The following is a 22,500-nucleotide window of genomic DNA, read 5'->3' on the forward strand; positions in this document are numbered from 1 at the left end:
TACCACTACTACTACATCACCACCACCACCACCACATCATCATCATCATTACCACTACTACAACTACAACCGCCACCACATCATCATCACTACTTCTACTACTACAACAAACACGATCAAGCGGGTGGTTGGATGGGAGCATCACCCTTGAATCATATACCTATGATGTTCGCATGGGTGTACGATCCGATAGTGATGTCATTTCTTCTTCTCTTTACTAGCCTATCCTGCTTCTTTGGTTTGTGATTGTATTTTTGACAGGGGATATTTTTTTTTCTGTAAATCTTCTGCCTGTTTGTTCTTGGTTATTTATAATTTAGCTTATGATATCTTTAGGTTATGATTTTGATTTACATTTGTACTATTTTTGTTAGTGTTAGATTGCTTGTTTTTTTGTTTCAGCGGTCTCTCATATAACCTCACTTGTGTTGGAAGAGACCTAAAGCAACAAACAAACAAAAAAAAAAACACGATCAATATTATCATCATCACTACTACTACTACTACTACTACTACAACCACCAACACCACATCATCCTTACTACCACCAGTACTACTACAATCACTACTATTAGGTTTTGGATCTTTACTTCATTTGAAATAAGGAAACTTTGGGATTGTATTTGGTATTGTGTATATAATATCATAATATAGTTCTAACCAGTTATCTATTTAGAACTATACAATATGTAAACACAATGCCAAATACCATCCCAATTCCCTTTTCTTGTGTGCCGAAATTCCTCTTTCAGCATTGAAATTCCTCCGAGTGGTGTCTGAAATTCATGAGAGGTAAATTTAAAGTTGGTGTCTCTGTGTTAGTTTATCCAACCCAAACTAGAGATCAACTAAGCTCTTGTGTTGCTGATTCAGATAAAGTATGGTAACAACGGTGGAATTTTGCAAATGTACATATTTATTTATTCAGTTTTGTCAGGTTAACAAATGGAAAGATAATTGAGGAAAGGTCTAGATATTAATGTCATCTTATCTCATTGTCTTCCAAGAGAGCCGATTTTCCATACTATTTTGTGGATTGGGAAATGGATTTGTACTTTTAAATACTATTGTTGCAGGAACAGATCGGAGATTTTTTAAAAAACTCAAAAATAAATTTACCGGTTCGAAGGAAAATACTCTTTTCGTAGTATTAGAAAGTCAATTTCTGAAGAAGAAAAAAAAATCACTGTCAGTGTCTTGCACATAATTAATGACAAGATTTTGGCATTGATGACAATTTGCGAGACACATTTTAAAAACTATTACTATTAAACCTTTTTATTCTCTTGAAAATAGGCTCAGCTTACTCATAAGCACAAAATATTTTTTTGTTTTGTTTTTGTAATCGGCGTAATGACTTCAAGCCCTCCTTTAGCTCCCCTTGACATAATTAAGCAATGCAATCTTTTAAATCTTATTTTCATGAAAATAAAATTATCCATTTGTCGAATAGTTTTGTCACGATCCAATAAGCATTACTGAATGTTGATCATTGATATTACTTTTTTATTTTTTTAAATTTTATCATAAAACTGTATGTTGAATTTTATCAGGTCCTCATTGCAAACAATGGGATAGCTGCTGTGAAATGCATGCGATCTGTGAGGAGATGGTCATATGAGATGTTTCGAAATGAACGAGCCATTAAATTTGTTGTTATGGTCACTCCAGAAGACCTCAAAGCTAATGCAGGTTTGTAGATTTCATGTCAATGTCACCAGAAGTTTTTCTTTTCCAGTTTCTCCATTTAAAATAAAATCTGCCTGTTTTTATTATTACTTTTAAACAATACACTGTGGCCTTAAACTCAAACAGGGGGTACTGATAGCCTAGTTGGTAGAGCACTCGTTTCACAAATAAAAGGGACCGAGATCGATCCCGGGTGCAGTCGAGATTTATTTCTGACCCCCCTCTCCACCCAGCAGTGATTGGGTAGCTGGGTCTGTTAGGTCTGGTGGAAAGTACTTTGCGATAGACTAGCGTCCTATCCAAAAGGTAGCAAGCAATTGCTATTGTCTGTTTCACGCTATAGAAACTGGGATAAACTCCGGCTCGTGGGCCTTATAGCTCTGAAGGACTATTAAAAAATTATTTTTTTAAAAACTTAAACATTTTTATTTTATACATATTGTGTGGGTTGGGGATTCTGCATTGGTTGTCTGTGACGTAGTGCATTGAGTTCAAGATTTTATGTCACTGCTAAGCTCTTTTCATGGCATGTGGTCATTTACTTAAAAGAACTTGTGTCTTTATATGGATCTAGTAGGTCTTTAAAGATTCAATGTTTTGAAACTTACGACAGAACAGAGCTGCCCTCTGAGTCTTTGTTCTACAAGTCCCTCAGCACATCAGTGTTAGAGTTGTGGAACTCCTTGTACTATAGTACCAAAATCACTGAAAATTTTTATTATATTATTATTATTATTATTATTATTATTATTATTATTATTATTATTATTATTATTATTATTATTATTATTATTATTATTATCATCATTATTACTATTATTAATATTATTATTTTTTTTATTATTATTATTATTATTATTATTATTATTATTATTATTATTATTATTATTATTATTATTATATGCACTACATAATTGTAGCTCAATTGTACATATAACTGCTCGTGTGCTTTGGAATATATTGTCTCCTCTAGAAAGTCTTTTAATAAGAATTATTGTGAGATGGTTTCAAAATGGATTCAAATATTTGATTTATGTCTTGTGTGTACAAAAAGTGTCTGTCATCAGGAATTTGTATTTGAGGTCACTCCACATATATCATATATGTGAAGTGACCTCAAATACAAACGTGGACATATGTGTCTCTATTCCACGTAAACAGTAAAATTAGGCATTTGTTTGGAAGGTTAAGGCTATTTAGGTTTGCCAAGAAACCTTGTTGATTTGAGATCTGTATCTTTTTTTTTCTCAACTGATTTTGATAATTATCACCACTTATGAAATAAAGAATTAGTTTTGATAAACGAGTAGTTTTCAGTCCAAGTTTTAATGAATAAGTTATCTTGCAACTTTATTTTCTTTGTCCTATTTCCATAGAATACATCCGTATGGCAGATCAGTATGTACCAGTTCCTGGAGGTACCAACAACAACAACTATGCCAATGTGGAGCTCATTTTAGATATTGCCAAGAGGATTCCAGTCCAGGCTGTTTGGGCTGGGTGGGGACACGCCTCAGAGAACCCTAAACTGCCAGAATTGTTGCACAAAAATAATATTCAATTCATCGGTATGTTGTGTCTAAAAGTTTTTTACTCTTCTCTTATAAGAGAGGAGGTGAAGTGGTTAAGGCATTGCACTGTGATTCGGATGACCCGGGTTCGAGCCCCGCTTCAGGCACTTTAGTTTTTCTTGGAGCAAGATTATTAACCCCCAGTTTGCTCACTTGGACAACATGGGTGATTCCTGTTGACATCAGACATCTTGTTTGATGAGTTATCTATATTCCTTCGTGGAATGCCTAAGCGACGATATCTTATGATATTGTGGGGCAAAAGGCATAATTTTTTATTTTAAAAAAATTATTATATGCATTTTGAAGAATGGAATGGATATCTTAGCTAATGTTAATGTGGGTGTGAGATTAGTGGATGGCACTATGGACCAATACCTGAGGGAGCTGGGTTTAAGCTCGTATTGTTTTTTGTTTTTTTTACGATAACTACTATGTTACTAGTACAGTGTGCATCTTGTGTGAGTGTGTCTATGTCAATATTGTGTTGTTATAAATGTGTAACCAAATGACTAATTGCCACTTTTTGGGGGACAATAAAGATATTATTATTATTATTATTATTATTACTATTATTATTATTATTATTATTATTATTATTATTATTATTATTATTATTATTATTATTATTATTATTATTATTAATCCTCTTTGAGCAAGAAACATTTTACAAGGCTGTATTGAGGATATTATTAAGAAAAATAAAGTGAGTTTTATTTACCATTTTTATTACCTTATATAGTCAGCAGATGTGGATTGCGCTTGCAACTTCTTCACAGAAACCAATTGACTCAGTCAGACAGAGTATCACAGTCAATTTGCATTTGTTAAAAAAATAAATTAAAATTTGGTATTTAACTGATCATGTGTTGTATATATTTGAAAGTCTCAGTATTACTCAAAGTTTGAAATAAGCTGTTAGATTATTCTATAATTTACAGTATTAGAGTAGAGGAAATCTGAAGCAACCAGTATTGTCGAATGAATTGCTATTCCTCCAAGAAAAATCATGTTACTTTTAAGGCATAGTATTCTATTCTTACTAGTCATTTATTATTTATTATGCCAGGACCTCCTGAAAATGCCATGTGGTCACTTGGAGATAAGATTGCATCATCTATTGTGGCTCAGACAGCCGGGGTTCCCACAATGCCTTGGAGTGGTTCAGGTAGGTTGAATGGATTTTGAAATTTTTAACAACAAATAGGAGGCCATAATTGTCAAATCATAGCATTCAGAATTTGGTCTTCAGGGCCATTAGTTTAGTTTATCCTGATTTCTATCGAGTTAACTCCCTGACGACATATCCTGTGCATGTTGCAGTAATCGCAATTAGTTTGCTGTACTGATCCTGCACCCCCTTCACTGTTTTTTATAGCAGTTGCTATTCCTTCTACTCATGCAGGATTGGTCTCATACACTCGCACATAACCTTGTTTCATTTCATGCCAAATTTGGCTGAATTTGTTAAGTATTCAGTGAGTGAAAAAGAAAAAAAGCAATTGTTTACTACTCTTTGGATAGGACCCTAGTCTATGACAAAGTGCTTTCTGCCAAATCCAGTAGCTCCAGCTACCCAAACCTGATAGCTTAGTTGGTAGAGCGATGACTTTACACGTAAAGTAATCAAGTTCGATCACAGGTGAAGTCAAGATTTTTCCACCCAGCTGTGATTGGATAGCTTTTTGTTAGATCTAGTGGAAAGTACTTTGCCAGTGATAGGACTAGTGTCCTATCCAAAGGGTAGCAAGTAATTGTTATTGTCTGTGTCACACTATAGAGATCAAGATAAACTCTGGCCTCCTGAATCTGAAGGACTGCCTTTATTTTTATTATTTATATGATTTTACTTTGGTGTGAAAATGCCAGGTCCCATTTTTTGAACACCAGTTCTGATATTTCTGAATTTTAGATCAGGATTAGTGTGAGTAATAATAATTATGATGATGATGATACTTTTATTTATACAAGTTTACACAGCCTTCAAATGGCGACATATAACAGTGTAAATTTACACAGACAATAGGATAATGATATATAATAATATAAAAAATAAAATAAAACACTACAACTAAGTGGCATGCAATGTAAAATTAATATTAGATAATATAAAGCAATAAAACTTACACTTAAAGTATTTGTAGATAAGAATTATATGACCATACACCTTGAGTGACAAAGGATTTCTGGTGTCACCGTGTATTTGTTTTTATAGACAGGAGGCGGTTACTTCTCTTGGGAAAATTAAAGAAACTATAAATAGGGCGGCTTTCATCCCTCAAGATACTATTTAGTCTGTTGAAACGGGACCATTCATATAATTCCTTTACTTTATAAATGGTATTTGTTTATTTGCCTGCCTTTTTCACAATTTTATCAATCTTTCCTAGGTCACATTTCCTATCATTAGTTATCGAATTCATGTTGAGTATGTCACGTGTGCTTCACACTCAAAAGCTGTGAAACTTGAAAAATGGAACCGTTTTGAATTCTACATCATCTGTGTCTTCTGCTATCTTTTTCTTAGTTTAACTTTTTATATTTGCATTTTGTAAATGACATATTTAGACCTTGGTAAGAAATAAAATTCTCTTATTTATCTTACACGAAAAGTAAACAGAGAAGCTAGTATGAACAGAATCTTTAGGATTATTCATGTTAAGTTGTATATATTACACATGACTTAAATATTTATAAATTTCGTTTGATTTCATTAACTAGGATTGACATTAAGTCAAGCTGATACGAGGGCACTTTAATAGTTCCAGCTGAAATCTATAGAAAAGGCTGCACGAACGATGCCGATGAAGGATTGGAAGCGGCACAGAGGATTGGTTTCCCAATCATGATCAAAGCATCAGAAGGTGGTGGAGGAAAGGGAATCAGGAAAGTTGAGAACGCCGAGGAATTTCACAACTTGTTTAGACAAGTAAGTAAATATTTGTTGTTTTTTTTTTGTTTGCTTATTTTGTTGGGATCAATTTTTTTTTTTTTTTAATTTTTTTTTTGGACTCCCATTTTTTTAGTCTTAATACTCTATACAGAATAATATTGCAGAGCAGGCATGGTATTTAATCAGTTGAGCATCTACTCAATCACAGCAAAGCCAGATTGGCATCATAGCTTTGGGTCAGAATTTCATCCGGTCTCTGTTTTCCTTCATGTTAGGTAGGCTACATAAACGTTGAATATCTGGAGGTATCATGCAGATGTAGAAGGCATATGATGATGCCAGATGATTGATATTAGAACTGCCAAAATTATTTTTTAAAAAATAATAATAATGAAAAAATAAACATTGTAAACATAGTGGGACAATGTATTTTTCTTCTTTGTAACTAATTGTTTTGGAGAGAATTGCTCCTCTTGGGTTCTATGCAGAGAGAGTTTTTAATGCTATAGGGAATGAGATTAGCGGAAGAGTAGCGTCCCTTGATTGGACGTCATCCATAGTCTGTGACGTCACCGGTGGAAAAGTTATTAGAGAGAGGTGGTCATGTTGGTTGTGCGCATGCGTCTCTCGTCCTCGCGGAAATATTTATATCACGATCATCGATTTAATCATTGAATGTACGGTATACGATATTTCCCCCAAGGTCCAGCAAGAGGTGCCAGGTTCCCCGATATTCATCATGAAATTGGCCTCGGCAGCTCGTCATTTGGAGGTACAGATTTTAGCAGACAAGTATGGCAATGCCATTTCTCTGTTTGGAAGAGATTGTTCCATTCAGCGTCGTCATCAGAAGATTATCGAGGAGGCACCTGCCATCATATCAAAACCTGATGTCTTTGAACGCATGGAGAAGGTAATTGTTATCTTTTTCTTATGGGGTTAAAACAAAATCTTTAATGCTAATTGTCAATACAGATCTTTATTCCTTGAATGAAAATGATTTATGGATGATTATTCAATATTTTTCTATATCCTATCTCTTTCTGTTGTCTTATGTTTTGTTTATTTCTCAAGTTTTTCTTTCAATTTTTTAAGAGGCAGTATTAGTTATATTTTCATGTTTTATTTTTGATGTAGAAATTATCGCCTTCATATTTCTTTGTTATAATTTTTGGATGACAAATTAATTCTTTTCTTTCTTTCTTTCTTTAAATTTTTTTTTTTTAAAGACGACAAAGTTGATTACATTTTATGCAATCTGTCCCTTAGCAGAGTTAAATATAATGGTAGTTTTTATGATGAACTAAATACTTGAAAAGATTAAACTGAAAATACTATAAAAATTTATGTCTGAAATAATTGTAGGCTGCTGTAACATTAGCCAAGATGGTGGGTTATGTGAGTGCTGGCACGGTGGAGTATCTGTACAATGCTGAGGAAGACACATTCTACTTTTTGGAGCTCAACCCTAGGCTTCAAGTTGAACATCCTTGTACAGAAATGGTGGCGGACATAAACTTGCCAGCGGCTCAGTTACAGGTGAACGGAGTTCGTTTTTTTTGTTTTTTTCTTTTGTGTTTTTGTCTTCTATATTGTAAGTTGATTTACTTTTCACTGGAAAAGTGGAATGCATTATTATTCTAAATGATCTTTTAATTTGAATAAAAATGCATAGTGGTACAGAGTCATGAGCATAGCTGCCAACCAGTACGATAAAATCGTACTTAGTAAGATTTGGCCAATCCAGAAAAAGAAAAAAAATCCAGAAAAAAAAAAGAAGAAAATCTGATAAAAATTATCTTGGGAGAAAATTTTCGCCGTACACCATACCCCGCATTTCGCAAAAACACCGGAGATGGTCTCGGAGCTCTTTTTCCCCGTACGCCGTAAACCGCATTTCTCTTAGTATTACAGTTCTGACCATTCTAGTACTTAAGTACATTAATAAATATGCCATTTTAAGACATGAATTGGGCGTCCGCGCCGCACCGTGTATAATAATACGTTTTTGCATTTTGAAAAGTTGGCAGCTATGCATGAGGATCTGCGGAAACTGGATTTTAAGCCTAACCCTACCCTCCACCCCCCTAACCATGGTATCAAACTGTCACAAACAATAATAAAATGGTCAGTGAAGGTTTTGAATCTTTGGGCCTCATTTGTCAATTTCTGAAAACAGGTTGTGACTTCTGGCTTTTCCCAAAATAACTGCAAAACCAATCACATGCTTTGAATGCTTAGTTGTCGTTCTTTTCTTTTTTTAACATTTTAATTGGTTGATGTCCTCTCATGAAAGTGGGTTTAAAAATTTAATAATAATAATATGGTGGAAGCATATTTTTTAGTTTTGTTCAAACTTCTATTATTCTTCTTATAATGTAAACTTTTACTGTGAGAAAATATAAGTTGACAAGGCGAAGTAATGTTCTCTCTATATTTTCAATATTGCTATGCTCTAAAAGTCAAATCATTTATATTAATGTTATTTTGTTTCCAAGGATATGCCCATTTTGTATAGAAATTAGGAGAAAAATATTTTAGTGGTCTTAATTTCTTTCCATGATTTCCTTTTTCTTATGATCAGGTTGCTATGGGACTTCCTCTTCATCGAATCAAAGATATTCGTTTGCTTTATGGGGCAGATGCATTTGGTGATTCCCTTGTCGACTTCGAAAACCCTGAACCAAGACCATGTCCTAGAGGTCATGTCATTGCAGCCAGAATCACCAGTGAAAATCCAGATGAAGTAAGTTCCCATAAATAGATTAGGAGATAAGTATTGTGGGTTTGTTTTGTAACTTTCTTTCTTTTCTTTTTTTGTTGTTGTTATATTTTTATAAGATTATTGTTATTAAGATGTGTGAATTATGATATATGGCTCTATTTTAATGCATAATTTCTACACCTCAGAGAGAAACCATTTACCATTGTTTGTAATATTATTTTTCTGGTATTGATTCCTTGATTAGTTTTTTTGTTTTTTAAAAATTTGTCTGCCAGGGTTTCAAACCAAGTTCAGGGACAGTTCAAGAACTAAATTTCCGTAGCAGTAAGAATGTGTGGGGCTACTTTAGCGTGATTGCTTCAGGGGGTCTACATGAGTTTGCTGATTCTCAGTTTGGACACTGTTTCTCCTGGGGAGAGGACAGGGAAGATGCCAGAGAGTGAGTTATTGTTGTTACCTCTTGAAATTTGTATTATTTTTTTTGTGTGTGATGAAGCACCATATGTTTGATTGCTTCAAGGCCAATCGTTGTGCAAGACGGCGTACAATATACATTCTGGGCGGTGTTTCATTTTTTTTTTTAATTTATATTTCTAAAGTTATAGTGTAACTGTAAATGTTACAAAGAATACTTAAATCATGGGTGCCAGATTTCCGGTTCATGCCGGAATTTCGGTTTCGTGATATCGCGAAGTCAAATACCTCCGGTTTCATTGTTTTGAGTAAAATAACCTAATAGCGTCTGTAAAAATTGGAAAACGTGATTCAGCCACCTTTTCAGTGTATGGAGGTAGATTCGTGAAACCAGAACTCTCTTTGGTCAAGGCCTCGGCCTGTCCAACCCCGTGTTTACAGCCTCGACCTTTCAAAACGTAGGCCTATGCGCGTGTCTAGGCCTACTTACTACTTCCTCTTAGGTTTGGCAAAGTGTTGAGATCTTAGTTTCAGGTTTCAGCACTTCTTCCTGCTGGCACCCATGACTTAAATGTTTTTTGGTTGCTGATATATATAGTGGACAGTAAGAATTGCTTCTTATCATCTGAAAAGTCTATTCTGTCACATCCAACGTCACCAGATCTGTTGTAGACTAAGTCACTGTTTGATGGATTTGGAAAATGAAAAAGAAAAATGAAGTGGACGATTAGGGGCTAATAGATTTCCTGTCCATGAAAAGAGGACAAGGAACTGACCCCTGAAGTAAACCCCATAATAATATCAAATGATATATTAAGAAATAATACATTGGTCCACTAGATGTAACCATCTCTTTGTTGTTCTGAATTTCACTGTTATTAAAACTGCTGTATTGTCTTATATGTAATTGTTATGAAAATGTATCTAAATTGAATGAAATTCTACCGATTTATAAAAACAGTATTTTTTATTTCATATTTCTTTAATCCAGGAACTTGGTTGTTGCATTAAAAGAATTGTCCATTCGAGGGGATTTCCGTACAACAGTTGAGTACCTTATCAAATTACTGGAGACAGATCCATATCAAAACAACGACTTCACCACTGCCTGGCTTGACAAGTTGATAGCTGAGAAGATGCAAGCAGAGAAACCCGACTTGATGCTCGGGGTTGTTTGTGGTGCCCTTCATCTTGCTGACCAAACAATCAGAGGGGGATTTCAGAATTTTCAGACATCTTAGAAAGGTGATGTATCTGAAAGGAACTTTTTAACACATGATCTTTTGATAGCAAGTTTCTTAGATTGATAGCAGTCGCAGCTGCCCTTTGCTTCATTTGAATTTTGAATTTTATTTCTTTATATTTCACTCTTAAATTCTCAAGGAAATAATGAATGGTTGGTACGGCTATGTGGTCTCGTGGTATGACACTCGCTTTCGGATCAGAAGGTCCTGGGTTCGAGCCTCGCGCTTGTCGCATAGTTAAGTCCTTGAAAATTTCACTTTAGTCACATTCTCTCACCGTACTCAGGTGTAAAATGAGTACCTGGCCGTTAACAGCGTTGTCTTTGTCTGAAAAATTGTAATATATAACAGGCATCATGTCCTGTCGTACATGTTAAATGTTGCTGTTGACCAGGGACCCCCTGTAAAGCGCTTTGAGCACATCTAGTGGATATTGCGCTATATAAAGCTCAATTATTGGTAATGGCTAAAACTTCTGATATCCAACTTTGACATGACGAGTCAAATTTTATCAAAAATGTTTTTATTTGTCTTATTATATTAGAGAATAATTATTTCACAATAATCAAAAAGCATCTGTCAACCATTTAGGCATTGTTTAGAAATAAACTTTGCATTGTTTTGTTTTTCTTACTATATCTTTATTAATCATTGTCATAATTATTGCCTGAATGAGTACCTGGCTATAAGCAGTGACGGATATTGTAAGAATGCGTGTAAAAAAGGACACTTTACAGGTAACTTTTTCTGGAAGAAATGGAAACATGTTTACATGAGGCTTATTGGGAGAATAATTGAAGCATTGTAAAGCTCATTTAGCATGGTAAAACTAGGGAATTGCGGCACCATATAAATGTTCATAATTTATTAATAATCATTTTCCCCTTTATTATTTTCAGGGGTCAAATTCTACCATCCAACTCTCTGCAAAATTCGTCACAAGTTGAATTCATTCTTGAAAACATAAAATTCAAATTGAATGTAAGTACGGAGATGACTATCGATTAAATAGTTGTTTTTTTCTCTCCCACTATTTTTAAATCTTATGAATGTTATGTTGAGGGGCATTTGATGTTTTATGTTATCTCTTTAAAAAATAATTTAAAAATGTTTGTCTTCATTTGATCATATTATATTCAATTGGCTTTGCATTGGTCACTTAGCAAATCAGTATGTTTGCCAGGTCACTGAGTGTTCATGAAAAGAATTTTATCCAAGGACACAATGTTTTATTAAAAACTTGAACTATCGATAAACCATTATTCATGGGTTATGTTCAACATATCTAGATTTGTGTGTAGTATTGGCTTAAAAAATAGATAAATAACAGCTACAAAAGAAGTAGAACGAAATGCTTAACAAGAAAAGTTTCAGGCTCAAACTCATCATCTGCCAATGAAATCAGTAATAATATGAACTCAAAAGATGAATTGAATTGATATATGTTTTACAGTGGACAGCTTCTGGCAGCTTAGTAGAAAACGGTAAGGGCTGCCTGAAGCCGGTGATCGTAAAATACTGACGAAAGAGTGAAAATGGAAAGGCTTCGTATGGGAACAAAACAGACAATGGACGTTTCGGGTAAAAACCCTTCGTCAAATAAAATATAATGGCAGCTTAGTATTGTTGTAATTTAAGATAACTTATACAATAAACGAATTATGAATACCGTTCTGTGTCACCGCGTTGTGCTTTGAAACGAAGTGAGTAGGAAAGTGCCAGAAGATCCACGACCCCCATGGATAGCTCATACGGTAGAGTCATTATCTCCCCTGGCCAGGCTGTCCGAGCTGTCATACCAGTAAGGTTACGGGTTCGAGCCCCCATCGCCGCTGCGAAATTTTTATTCTCCGTTGTCTTCTGGCACTTTCCTACTCACTTCATTTCGTGTTATTATCAACATAAGTGCCTTCTTCACTCACTTTTCCACTTCATGCTTTGACAGGTTGTGAAAACTGGTCCAAATGGATATTTTCTACAAATGAACAATTCAGCCCTTGACCTTGAGGCGCATCGTCTGAGTGATGGAGGCCTTCTTCTGTCCATTGGGGGATCTAGCTACACTACTTACATGAAGGACCAGGTCACCAGTTATAGAATCACGATCGGTAACCAGACGTGTATCTTGCAGAAAGAAAATGACCCAACTATTTTAAGGTGAGAATATTTATGAACTCTCCGTCTCACTGGTTCTTCGTATACTTCATGAATAATAAAGTCAGATTTCTTTTTTTTTTTAAAGGGACAGATATTGATAAAATATTAAACATCACACTTTTTTCGGGGGGTGGGGTGGGGGGGGGGGGTGTCTGGACTTAGTTTTTGTTTTTTGCTTCAGTTCATACAATGAGTCTAAATGAATGTTCAAGATAATGATAAAGACCGTTTGATGTTTTCTTTTCAGTTCATCACAGATTGCAGTGTGAAACTAGGATCCACTATCATACAAGTTACATATCACATTCACATTATAAGTCATTTATTTAGGTTTTTGAAACCCCTCATATTTTTTTTTCCCAGGGTGGGTTCCCGATCTCCATAGTGGGCAGGGAGGTACTTGCTGTGTCTTCTATCCCCATGTATCTGTTTGCCAATGCTTTCTGTCTTTGTCTTGGAATGAGATTACTTAGTTTTCTCCTGACCCTAGTCGGAGTCCTTGGCTGAGAGGGAAACAGTTGAATGTATAGTTATAGTTTAGGGAGGTGATATTTTTTTTCTTGTAAATCATATCTTTGTTATGTGCTGTTATTTTTAACGTGATTTGTAAACATTTGAGTGTATTCCTCTTAGTGGGATCTTGTGCCGGTGTCTGGGTGAAACATTTAGGTATTCTCAAATTAAAATTAAGTACACTGATAGTGAACTCTTGGAATCTACATCTGTTCCCTATTTGTACCATGCCCCTTTGTCTTACCTTTTCCTCAAGTTCTATTATTTGTACGTAAAGAATGTTTTTACTATCCAATTTTCATCCTTTTTACTGGCGCTGATATGACCTAAATGTGTTGCAAGCCCCGTAAAACCCTTAAAAACAAAACAAAACAAACAAACAATTTTCCCAGCTTCAATCCTATTTTATATAAAATAACTTAAGGCCAACCTTTATACGTGTTTGGGTCATCCATTTTACATTGTGTCTCATTTTCATTACTTGTGTTGTGTTGCTGTTGTTATTGTTGTTACAGTCTTCATCTGCAATTTAGGGGATCCAATATATATTGAAGATTTAAATTCTTGTACACATTTACTTATTTTTACATTTTTCAGATCACCCTCGGCTGGGAAGCTTATCAACTATTTGGTGGAAGACGGAGGTCATGTGTTTGCTGGAGATGTGTATGCCGAAATTGAAGTCATGAAGATGGTGATGGAGCTACGGGCTTCAGAAAATGGATGGTAAGGAATGAGATTTGTGTCATGTCAAGACTACAGTCAAATCAAAAAAGTCGTGGAACAGTTTTTGAATTAGGCTTGAAAATGAATAATGACTGTATATTAACTCAAGTTGAAACACTTTGGAGCTGTATGTCTATGTTGGATCGCTGGATTTGTTAAATGTGGTGGAAAGCATTTTGCAATCTTATCCAAAGGGTGACAAGCAATAGTTACAGTCCGTTTAATACCAGAACAAACCTATGTTAGTAAAAGCTCATTGCAAAAGTTATAAATGTATATACAAGAAATGAAGTGAGTAGGAAAGTGCCAGACGACAATAGAGAATAAAAATTTTGTGGCAGTGATGGGGGATCAAACCCGCGACCTTACTGATATGACAACTCCACCTGACTGAGAAGAGTGTGACTCTACTGTATGAGCTATCCACCAGGAGTGGTGGATAGTTCATACAGTAGAATCGTGCTCTCACTTCATTTCTTGTTAATATCAACATAGTGCCTGCTCCACTCACTTTTCTGAATTAAAATATTTACACATCTTGTCTGTCTGCAGTGTCCACTACTCCAAGAGACCAGGAGCTGTTCTGGATGCTGGGAGTGTGATAGCCCATCTTAGTCTGGATGATCCAAGCCGTGTACAAATGGTAATTCACTCACACCTTTGTTCTCTCACTTTTATAAGATCTTACAGTTTTAAACTCTCAAAGATAGGAAGATAATAGAGTCAGTCAAAATTGTGATCGATGCAGAAAAATACTAGAGAGAGATTTCTCCTTAATACCACATCTGATTCTTGTCATCCCAGTTAATATAAGATAAATGGGAGACTTTTTTTTTGTATATTCTTATTTGTTTTATTTGTGCAAAAAAGATGGTCTTTTAAACTATCGGAGTGAAATTAAAAAAAAACAAACAAATAATTTAAGAGAACATGGGCTGGCAGATTGATGGCTGCCCCAACTGTGATTTGATATTAAATCAAGATGAAAAATCCTCTCCATGATATTTATGGGTAGAGAATGTTTGTAATTAAAATTGTTCTAATCATGTTAAGAATTGTGGGAAGGATGTTTGGATAGTGATGATTATAATGATAAAGATATGGCCAATGATAGGGTTGGCTATATTCATAAAATAGTGACTCTGAAGGTAATTGGTACTTTTTTATTTAAAGAAACAAATTCTTGTCTGGCAGATATTTATCTGAGAGATGATTTCATTGATGAAGATATTTTTAATTTGACAACAATTTTTGTAATGTCAACATATTCAATTGTAGAAAGGAAAATGTGCAAGCCAGGCAGATTTCTGATATTGCTTTCTATAAAAAACCATCTTGTCACTGTTTTCACAAGAGTCTTTTCTGTCTTTTCCCTCATTATACATTTCCACATCACGTGTTAATGTTTTGCAGTCTTGAGATCGACTGATATCTAATTTTCATCTTTATTTCCAGGCTAAACTCTATGAGGGGAGTCTCCCGGTTCAGGAAAGCACAGCTACACACGGAGACAAGAGACATCAAGTATTTCAAAGTACCAAGGCTGATTTGGACAATATCATGTCTGGATATACTTTACCAGAGCCATATTTCAGGGAAAGACTCAAGTCTACAGTGGACCGCATCATGAAATGTTTAAAAGACCCTGCCTTACCTCTTCTAGAGCTACAGGTTTGAATCCAGTTTGGCACGTTTTGTCATTTTTATATTAACAATAAGTCTTATGGCCATATCACAGAACTAATGAATCTAAAGGGTGACAATGACAAATTGATTAATATTCTATTATTATGTATTAGTTTGTTGATGAAATTGTAACAGACACATTACTTGTCATAAATGTTCAAATGATGTTGTGTTTTGTGTCAGAGTTATAGATTTCATTTTTATTGGGCAGTCTAGATGTTCATATATTCCCTAATTGATTGTCTAAAAGTTATTGATTTATTTTCTATTTTCTATATTTATTTGTTTGTTTATCTGTTCTTTCTTTTTTTTCAAATGGCCAAGGTGCTGTATAATATAATGAGACTGGTAACAATTCTTATACTCAAAAGTTCTCAAGATGAAAGCAAATTTAATGATCTCCATTTAACAGCATATCATCATCTTCCATTAGAAAATTTGAGCTGTATTTTGAATTTTGAGAGTATTTACTTACTGTTGGACTACGGTAAAATACTTTTTAAAATAACTTTAGTCAAAAGTTTTATATCATAAGATATTGAAACAATCAGCTGACTTCCAACTTGTCATAAACTCTTATACCTGATTGATATGAAGACTCGGGTTTAAGGCTTTTCAACAGGTTGAGGGGGGGGGGGGAGGGGTCATCTTAACCTATCATTATATGAAGTAAAAGTTTTCCTAACATTTTTTTAAATTAAAGATTGTATTTTATCTTTGTACTGCGGTATAATTAACCATAGCCTAAGCATTATTGTATAACCTTACATTATTTATTGCAAATACTTATGTGCACATTTATAAAACTTAACATGGAAATGATGATCTTTTTCCATTCGCCCCCCCCCCCCTTTTTTTTTTTTTTTTTTTTTTTCTTCACCCCCATACAGGATATCATTGCCATGATTCAAGGTCGGGTTCCAAATCATGTTGAGAAAAATATCAGGAAACTCATGTCTGCCTATGCCAGCAATATCACTTCAGTACTTTGTCAGTTCCCAAGCCAACAGGTGATGACTTTTGACTTCGAAGACCACCAGTTTCCAAGCTTTCTGCTATTTTAAACTGCCAGTTGTATTCGTAATTTTAATTTACTTCAATTTTTTAAATCATCTCCAGAAAAAAAAAAGAGGAGGGCTTTTTAGTTTTATTTTACCCATGATAAATGAAATTTTGTGTGTTGAAATGACCAAAAAAATTGTCACATAAAATCCCTAAAAACAATGAAAGAAAAAAACAACCCAACTTAATGGAAATTGGTACAGTTTTTTTGTTTGTTTAGATATTTTCTTATTCTTGTGTTGTCGCCTTTGAATTTTCAGATTGCCAGTATCATTGATTCCTATGCAGCAACGTTGAATAAACGCGCAGACAGGGATGTGTTCTTCATGACAACTCAGGGAATAGTGCAATTGGTCCAAAGATACAGGAATGGCATCAGGGGTCACATGAAGTCAGTGGTGCAGGAGCTGCTACGACATTATCTCAGGGTGGAATTACAATTTCAACAAGGTAATCGATTGCTAAAGAATACCGAATCTGTCAGTGCTCAATCCTGACGTATATTTATGGTCAAAGATAAATGCAACACCCTGGGTAGGATATTGTATATGTATGTATTTGTTAGTTTGTGTAGTTTCAAAGAAATTTATTATCTTTTATTAAATCCACAGAGTTGATAATAATCACATTTATTTTTTCAAACTAAATTAATTTTAACACAATGTTGATATTTTTACCTTTCAAAAATGACTAGACGAATTTTTGACAAATCATTTTGTTGCCTTCTTCACATGGGCATGAATTTATTCATTTTAGTTAAACTTAATGCATCAAATGATCAATCTCACTCAACTAAATGAAAATTCATCATCGATTTCATCTCATGTCTTTACTGTGGCTAGTATGTCAGTTGGTGTAATGGTGGATGAGCACGTTTATAAATCAGATAGTAAAAACAAAGTACTGGGTGGGGTTCCTGACCTCCACAGTGGGCAGGGAGGTACTTACCGTGTCTTCCATCCCCTTATAGCTTGTTTTCCAATTTGCTTTCTGTCTTTGTCTTGGTATGAGATTGCTTGGTTTTGTCCTGACCCTGGCCAGAGTCCTTGGCTGGGAGGGAAACAGTCAAATGCATAGTTATTGTTTTTGGAAGATGATATTTTATTCCTTGTAAATCATCTCTTTGTTATGTATCATTATATTTGTTGTTTTTTATGTATAATGAAATGTAAGCATTTGTAGGTCATTCTATTTTTGAATTTGTTTGTCCGATTGCTTTTATTAACTAAGTACATTATTGGTATGCTCTTGGAATCTACATCTGATCCCAATTTGTTCCCAGTTCCCCTTCATCTTACCTTTTCTTAGGTGCTTTAATTGTAATTCTAGAACTTTTTTACTATCCCATTTTCTTCCTTTTTCATGGTGCTGATATAACCTAAATGTGTCGCAAGCGCTGTAAAACCCTTCAAAACAAAAACAAATGAAACAAAACAATTTTATTTTTTTTTTAGCCTTCTCCCGATCAATAAGTAGGAATTGGAAAACTTTTATCATATCTGATGGAAAGATCAATGCCTTATTCTGCAGTTCCACAGAGACCATGATAAGTTCTGGCACTTCAGGCTCCTAATCTTTGAAGGACTGTTTTCCCCAAATTTTAATTTCTTGTTTTCTTCCTTCTCTTTCACAGGATCATATGACAAATGTGTTTGCACAGTCAGAGAAAAGAACAAAGATGATATTTTTGCTGTTGTCCAAACTATTTTCTCTCATGTTGCCGTCCAACAGAAAAACTCTCTGGTTATCATGCTCATTGTAAGTGTGTTATTTGTCAGAGTCTCATCAAGATGAAAATTAAACACCCTATTTTGGTTTTAAAAGATACATATTTTTGATTGATTTTTTTTCATTTAAAGCTCAAAGGCCTAAAATAATTTTTTAAACTACAATAACTTTATATGGGAGTCCCAATAGCTCAGTTGGTAGAGCACTCTCTTCACATGCAAAGGGACTGAGATAATCCCCCCTGTCCACCCAGCAGTGATTGGGTAGCTGGGTCTGTTAGATCTGGTGGAAAGTACTTTGCGATAGACTAGTGTCCTATCCAAAGAGTAGCAAGCAATTGCTATTGTCCTTTTCACGCTATGGAAACCAGGATAAACTCTGGCTCTATGGACCTAAAGGCTCTGAAGGGCTACCATAACTTTATATAAAAAGAAATTATTATATTGTTTTACAGTCTTATTTATTTTGGGATTTTTCATTTTGTTTTGATTAGTTTAAATATTCACTTGTGAGCAATTACCTACTCTGATTTAGACTATGTGAAAAATATAGATATCCCTGTTTATTATTACTTTTATAAAATGATTGTATTATATTGTACTTCAGGATCATTTATGTGGTAAAGAGCCAGGCCTTACAGATGAGCTGGCTTCTATTCTGAGTGAACTCACTCAGCTGAGCAAAGCTGAAAACTCCAAAGTTGCCTTGAGGGCTCGCCAAGTCTTGATAGCCGCCCACCTCCCTCCATATGAACATCGACACAACCAAATGGAATCGATTTTCCTGTCGGCCATTGATATGTCAGGCCATGATTTTAGTCCTGAAAATCTGCAGGTAAGAAGAAAATATTACAATATATTTATATACCTTGATGGGTTGAAAATAAGAACGATTGAGGATTGATTAGTTCCATGTCATAATTATTTATTCTCTTTCTGTTTACATGATGGATGACCAACAACGAACGTGTCCAAAGTGAAAGTGAAGAGTTAACCCGGAAATCAACTAACAATAATAACAACTTGTAGTGATTCATTACAAACATGGCCTCTTGCGTTGACAAAAATATTTTTATCCTGTGGTAATGAACACCTATGCTGTATTGTATAATCTACATTTGAATCTTTAAACCCTTCATTTTCTTAATTGTTTCTTCACTTTGCTATCATACTATTAAACAAAAAACGTTTCCGCAGATTAAAAAACAAAAAAAAATTTGCACTGTCCATAATATCTTCTTTTTAAAAATTTTTTTGTTTATTGATCTTTAAAAAAACAACTTCCATTTCACGCATGATTAAATCTCAAATAATGATATTTTATAAGCCTTTGAGTTTCTTAGTCTCATATTTTTATTGATTCAACAGAAATTGATCAACTCAGAAACGGCTATTTATGACGTGCTACAGGAATTTTTCTACCACAGCAATGAAAGGGTCAGAGTAGCCGCATTAGAGGTAAAATAGATTTATTTATGGGTTAATCTGTTTAAAATGTTCTTTTGATTTGTCTTTATTTCACTTGTCTGTCATGTTGACATAGTCACAGCTTCAGATACTTTAAATTGGTGAACAAAATAATTAGTTGTTTAATGTCATGAAATGTGTACGAGTGTTTAGTAACCTTTGTCTGTTTTTCTGTTACATTCCCATCAGGTCTACATCAGGAGGGCTTACATTGCCTATGACTTAAACTGTATGCATCATAGCAGATTGGAAGACGGACGATGTATTGTTGATTTCAAATTCTTTCTGCCACGATCTCATCCAAACAGGTGAGTTTTGTGGCAGGGGGGGGGGTGCAAAATCTTTATGGCAATCGATGGTCTCCCACATTTTTACTTCCTTTCCCCTCAACTTTGGAAAGGGAGAACAAATTAAACTTTGTTTTAATTTTTTTCTGCTTAATGCCATGGAAATTAACAGTTAGCTAGACAAGTGGTAATGGTCTGTCTACTCCTCAATAGTTATTTTCAAGGTTACAAGGACGGTCGTCATTAATTGTATATTTAATGACAATCATAAAAAATGAAACTTAAAGTTAAAGTAAAGCCATAGTGCAAGTTAGCAGCATGAATTGCAAGATGGAGAAGATTGATATGGAAGAAAAGTAAATGTAATAGCTAAAAAAATTATGGGAAATGCATGAAAAAACTTTATTCAGTGCCAAAACAAGAATGAAGATAAGTGAATATTTTGGTGACGTCATTTCATTACCCTTTTCAAAATTCACCAAGTAGATAAAAGAAAACTTATTTTCGTTGTAGCTCCAAACAATATAGTTTTTGTCTTTACCTTTTTTTATGTAATTACAGTCCACTCCAGATAATCACAACACCTTGGGATCAGCAAAAATGTTGCGATTAACCAAAGTTGTGATTAACGAAAATGGAGAAATTCAACAAATGGAATAAATTAATTTTTATACTGAGGATTTGCAGTGGTAAAATTTAACTGTGATTTTTAGCTTGAAGAGGACTTGTGTGAGTGCTATTCAGTAATTCATTCCGTTGTTCTATTTTCTTTGTAATTTTCAGAATGATGGTGACACGATTTGACAGTTTGACTCGTCTGAGCAGCATGGACAAAGACTCTGGGTCGGACTCGGACAATTGGGAGGAGCCACCAATCTGCCAACGAATGGGTATCATGGTGGCTTTCTCCAACATGGACGAATTAGAAAAGTGAGGAAAAGCATGTGACATCTCATCATAACTATTTGTATTGATTACTGTATCGATGTCCTAGGTGGGAATTATAACTGATCTTTAGGCAAAGTTGGTTATGTGGTCTTGTCGTATGACACTTTCATTCGGATTTGAGGGTCCTGGGTTTGATTCCTGATAGTTGACTCCTTGGAACAGACTCTTTATTTATATTCTTTCACCTAACACGCCTAACAGGCATCATGTCTCGTCCTACGTGTTATGTGTTGCTGTTGGCTAAGTACCCTATGTAAAGCACTTTGAGCATGTTTAATGAATGTTACACCATATAAATTTTCAAGCCCAATGATGAAAACTACAAATGGTTAACGTTTGATGTGGCCTGCTGGAATAATAAGGCAAGCATTGTTAGTGAAATGTTCTCTGTATAAATGTGCATTATGTCTTCTTTTTAAAAAGATTTATTTACTTATTTACTCATTCATTTATTGACCCTTAATAATTCAATTTCTTTTTATTAATATTTGAATATATTATACTAATGTAAAAGATCTTTGACTAAATTATTTAAACATCTAAAAAAGTGTGTCGAGGCTGATGTTTTGGGATGTTTTTTTTTCTTGTATTTTTCTCTCTGCTTTGCCTGGCAGTGTTTCTTACACACGTATTCAGATGTATATTTTACACCAGTGTCTGCCCCCTAATTTGTCACTTTGTAATGTCAAAATTATTACTGCAAACCAATCAGACACAATTTTCCCTTCGTGTTTTGTCTAAAAAATTGTAATAAAATTATGAACTTTATGTAGCAAAATAAAAAAAGTTTAAAAATTTCTTTTTTTATTATTTTTTTAATTTTTTTTTTTTCTGACAAGGGCATTTGATTTACTTGTGGAACGTTTCCAGTTTGACTCCAACAATCCACCGGATGGATCGTTTATGTCAGACTTGGATGAGGAGGGATCGACTGCATCGCTGTCTGTGAGTCGTAGTACCTGTTGGTTTAGGGTTGACGTTGTTGTTGTTGTTGTTGTTGTTGTTGTTGTTACATGTTGTATGATTTTTTGATACAATTGTCATTCTGATATTTTGGATTTGAGAGCAAATCTCTCTCTTTCTCTCTCTCGGCGGGTGGTTGGATGGGAGCATCACCCTTGAATCGTATACCTATGATGTTCGCATGGGTGTACGGTCCGATAGTGATGTCGTTTCTTCTTCTCTTTACTAGCCTATCTGCTTCTTTGGTTTGTGATTGTATTTTTGACAGGGGATATTTTTTTTTCTGTAAATCTTCTGCCTGTTTGTTCTTGGTTATTTATAATTTAGCTTATGATATCTTTAGGTTATGATTTTGACTTACATTTGTACTATTTTTGTTAGATTGCTTGTTTTTTTGTTTCAGCGGTCTCTCATATAACCTCAATTGT

General features: G+C 34.5%; 1 protein-coding gene across 1 annotated transcript in view; it reads left to right on the plus strand.

Annotated features, from left to right (window-relative positions):
• LOC144969033 (acetyl-CoA carboxylase-like) overlaps nucleotides 1-22,500 on the plus strand; it is a 54,790-nt gene that overhangs the window by 9,488 nt on the left and 22,802 nt on the right. The window contains 23 exon segments of the mRNA XM_078908000.1: nucleotides 1,554-1,692; nucleotides 3,066-3,257; nucleotides 4,330-4,432; nucleotides 5,982-6,189; nucleotides 6,857-7,066; nucleotides 7,519-7,692; nucleotides 8,738-8,899; nucleotides 9,154-9,317; nucleotides 10,284-10,504; nucleotides 10,507-10,537; nucleotides 11,436-11,517; nucleotides 12,482-12,693; nucleotides 13,804-13,932; nucleotides 14,485-14,575; nucleotides 15,388-15,603; nucleotides 16,509-16,628; nucleotides 16,941-17,130; nucleotides 18,314-18,438; nucleotides 19,015-19,242; nucleotides 19,776-19,865; nucleotides 20,064-20,182; nucleotides 20,945-21,091; nucleotides 21,949-22,054. Coding sequence (XP_078764126.1) covers nucleotides 1,554-1,692; nucleotides 3,066-3,257; nucleotides 4,330-4,432; nucleotides 5,982-6,189; nucleotides 6,857-7,066; nucleotides 7,519-7,692; nucleotides 8,738-8,899; nucleotides 9,154-9,317; nucleotides 10,284-10,504; nucleotides 10,507-10,537; nucleotides 11,436-11,517; nucleotides 12,482-12,693; nucleotides 13,804-13,932; nucleotides 14,485-14,575; nucleotides 15,388-15,603; nucleotides 16,509-16,628; nucleotides 16,941-17,130; nucleotides 18,314-18,438; nucleotides 19,015-19,242; nucleotides 19,776-19,865; nucleotides 20,064-20,182; nucleotides 20,945-21,091; nucleotides 21,949-22,054 — 3,459 coding nt within the window.

This window comes from Berghia stephanieae, chromosome 3, assembly GCF_034508935.2.
Source record: "Berghia stephanieae isolate SIO BIC M18660-M18661 chromosome 3, UCSD_Bste_1.3, whole genome shotgun sequence".
In the NCBI taxonomy this organism is placed as follows: Eukaryota; Metazoa; Mollusca; class Gastropoda; order Nudibranchia; family Aeolidiidae; genus Berghia; species Berghia stephanieae.